Source organism: Perkinsus marinus, assembly GCF_000006405.1.
Source record: "Perkinsus marinus ATCC 50983 genomic scaffold scf_1104296935458, whole genome shotgun sequence".
In the NCBI taxonomy this organism is placed as follows: Eukaryota; Perkinsozoa; order Perkinsida; family Perkinsidae; genus Perkinsus; species Perkinsus marinus.
In genome coordinates, this window is record NW_003214430.1 from 531 (window position 1) to 2,020 (window position 1,490).

The following is a 1,490-nucleotide window of genomic DNA, read 5'->3' on the forward strand; positions in this document are numbered from 1 at the left end:
GAAGTGAGAAATGGCTGAGGTAGGTTCGTCTTGGGACAGTACACAACACGCATCTGAGTACGGGGCAGCAGCTCTTGACCGCCGAGCGGGAAAGGGACGCCCTCGCGGTTCAAGTAGAGCAGTTGCAGAAATCACTTGCAGAAGCTCGGAGACAGAGTCGGCTGTTGGAGGTGGTGATATCGAGACAACAGCAGATTTATGAGCTTTATTGCAGGCTACGATCGAGAATGATCGAAGGGCTGTTGAAAAGGTGGAGCACGAGCTGTCGTTGACGAAAATCAGACTCGAGAAGAGCAACGAGCAGCACGCTGAGGTGACGGCGATGCGGCGTCGGGCTTCAAACGAGAGAGTGTTGGGGTCAGTTCGATCGCTTGAGAAAACGAGAGGTCGAACTTGAGAGGCGCGAGATTTCTGCGAAGGATCGGCTTTTAAGGGAGCTAGAATCAGAACGAGAATCTTTCAAGGAGAAGTTGAGAGGGGGTAGGCCTCGTTAACACTTTGATGTCGGCAAGGGAGCCGACTGTGTCTGGTTCTATCCTAATTGAGAGTACTTAGTCGCCGCCGGCATCCTTCGGCCGGTGTCTTATCGCCATACGTACGTGAGGTTGCTTAAAACTCAGCTACCTATGTACGTATTGTTAGCGTCTATACGTTAAATGTGTCTTATCGCTACTGTTTCAGTGGAGGAGCGTGAAGCTGAGCTGCAGTCGAAGGCTCATGAGATGAAGTACCAAGTCGCTGCAGTAGAGGAATGGAGGAAACAGCTTGCAGCGGAGAAGCAACGAGAGGTGTGATATGTGTGGTGGATGACGAGCACTCTCTTGTGGATAAAGGGTGAGAGGTAGGCTGGGATGTGATCAGGTGGAGTCGGCTCGTGCTAAGCTGAGAGCCGAAGCGGAGGCTGAGAAGCGGCAGGCGAGGGAGAGTTTGGAGGAGGTCCAGAGGGAAAAGGCTAAGCTCGAGGCCTGGAAGGTAGTGTGAGGCATCATCACTGTTGGAGGAGGTGCTGGTTCAGGCTCGTCTACAGAGTGTCCAAACGGCTCAGCTAGCGGCTAATGATCACTTGGCTCAGGCGGAGGAGGAAAGGCAAGCTATGCTGGATAGGGTAATGCATCTCGAATGAATTTGTGGACTATCTCCTCGTAATGTGTGAGAAACAGTCAATGAGCGACAGTTTGCCGCACACCGACTGTCAGTGTCCGCTTACTCAGATAGATATGCTCGAGCTACAGCTACGCATAGAGAGGGGGCGAGGGTCGCTACCAGAGGAAGTTCATCGTGTTGCGTACTCGGAGTCGATCAGCTGGTCTGGTACTCCGCCGATCGAGGCAACATCGAAGTTGAGAGGGGAGAGGGGCTCGGATGGAGTTGTTGGGACGGGTGGCGGAGCCTCGCGTACGGACAGATCCCACTGAGTGAGGAACTCGTCTGCGGTGTGTATCATCCTTCAATCGAATAGGTGGTTCAGATGCCAAACAGCGTGAGGGAGG

General features: G+C 53.4%; 1 protein-coding gene across 1 annotated transcript; it reads left to right on the top strand.

Annotated features, from left to right (window-relative positions):
* Positions 1-656: 656 nt before the first annotated feature.
* Positions 657-1,123, top strand: Pmar_PMAR010526 (conserved hypothetical protein; the record flags this gene model as incomplete). The annotated part of the gene is made up of 3 exons (XM_002783906.1): positions 657-788; positions 862-972; positions 1,016-1,123. 3 exons carry the CDS (start codon positions 657-659, stop codon positions 1,121-1,123), a joined length of 351 nt encoding a protein of 116 aa, XP_002783952.1.
* Positions 1,124-1,490: the final 367 nt, after the last annotated feature.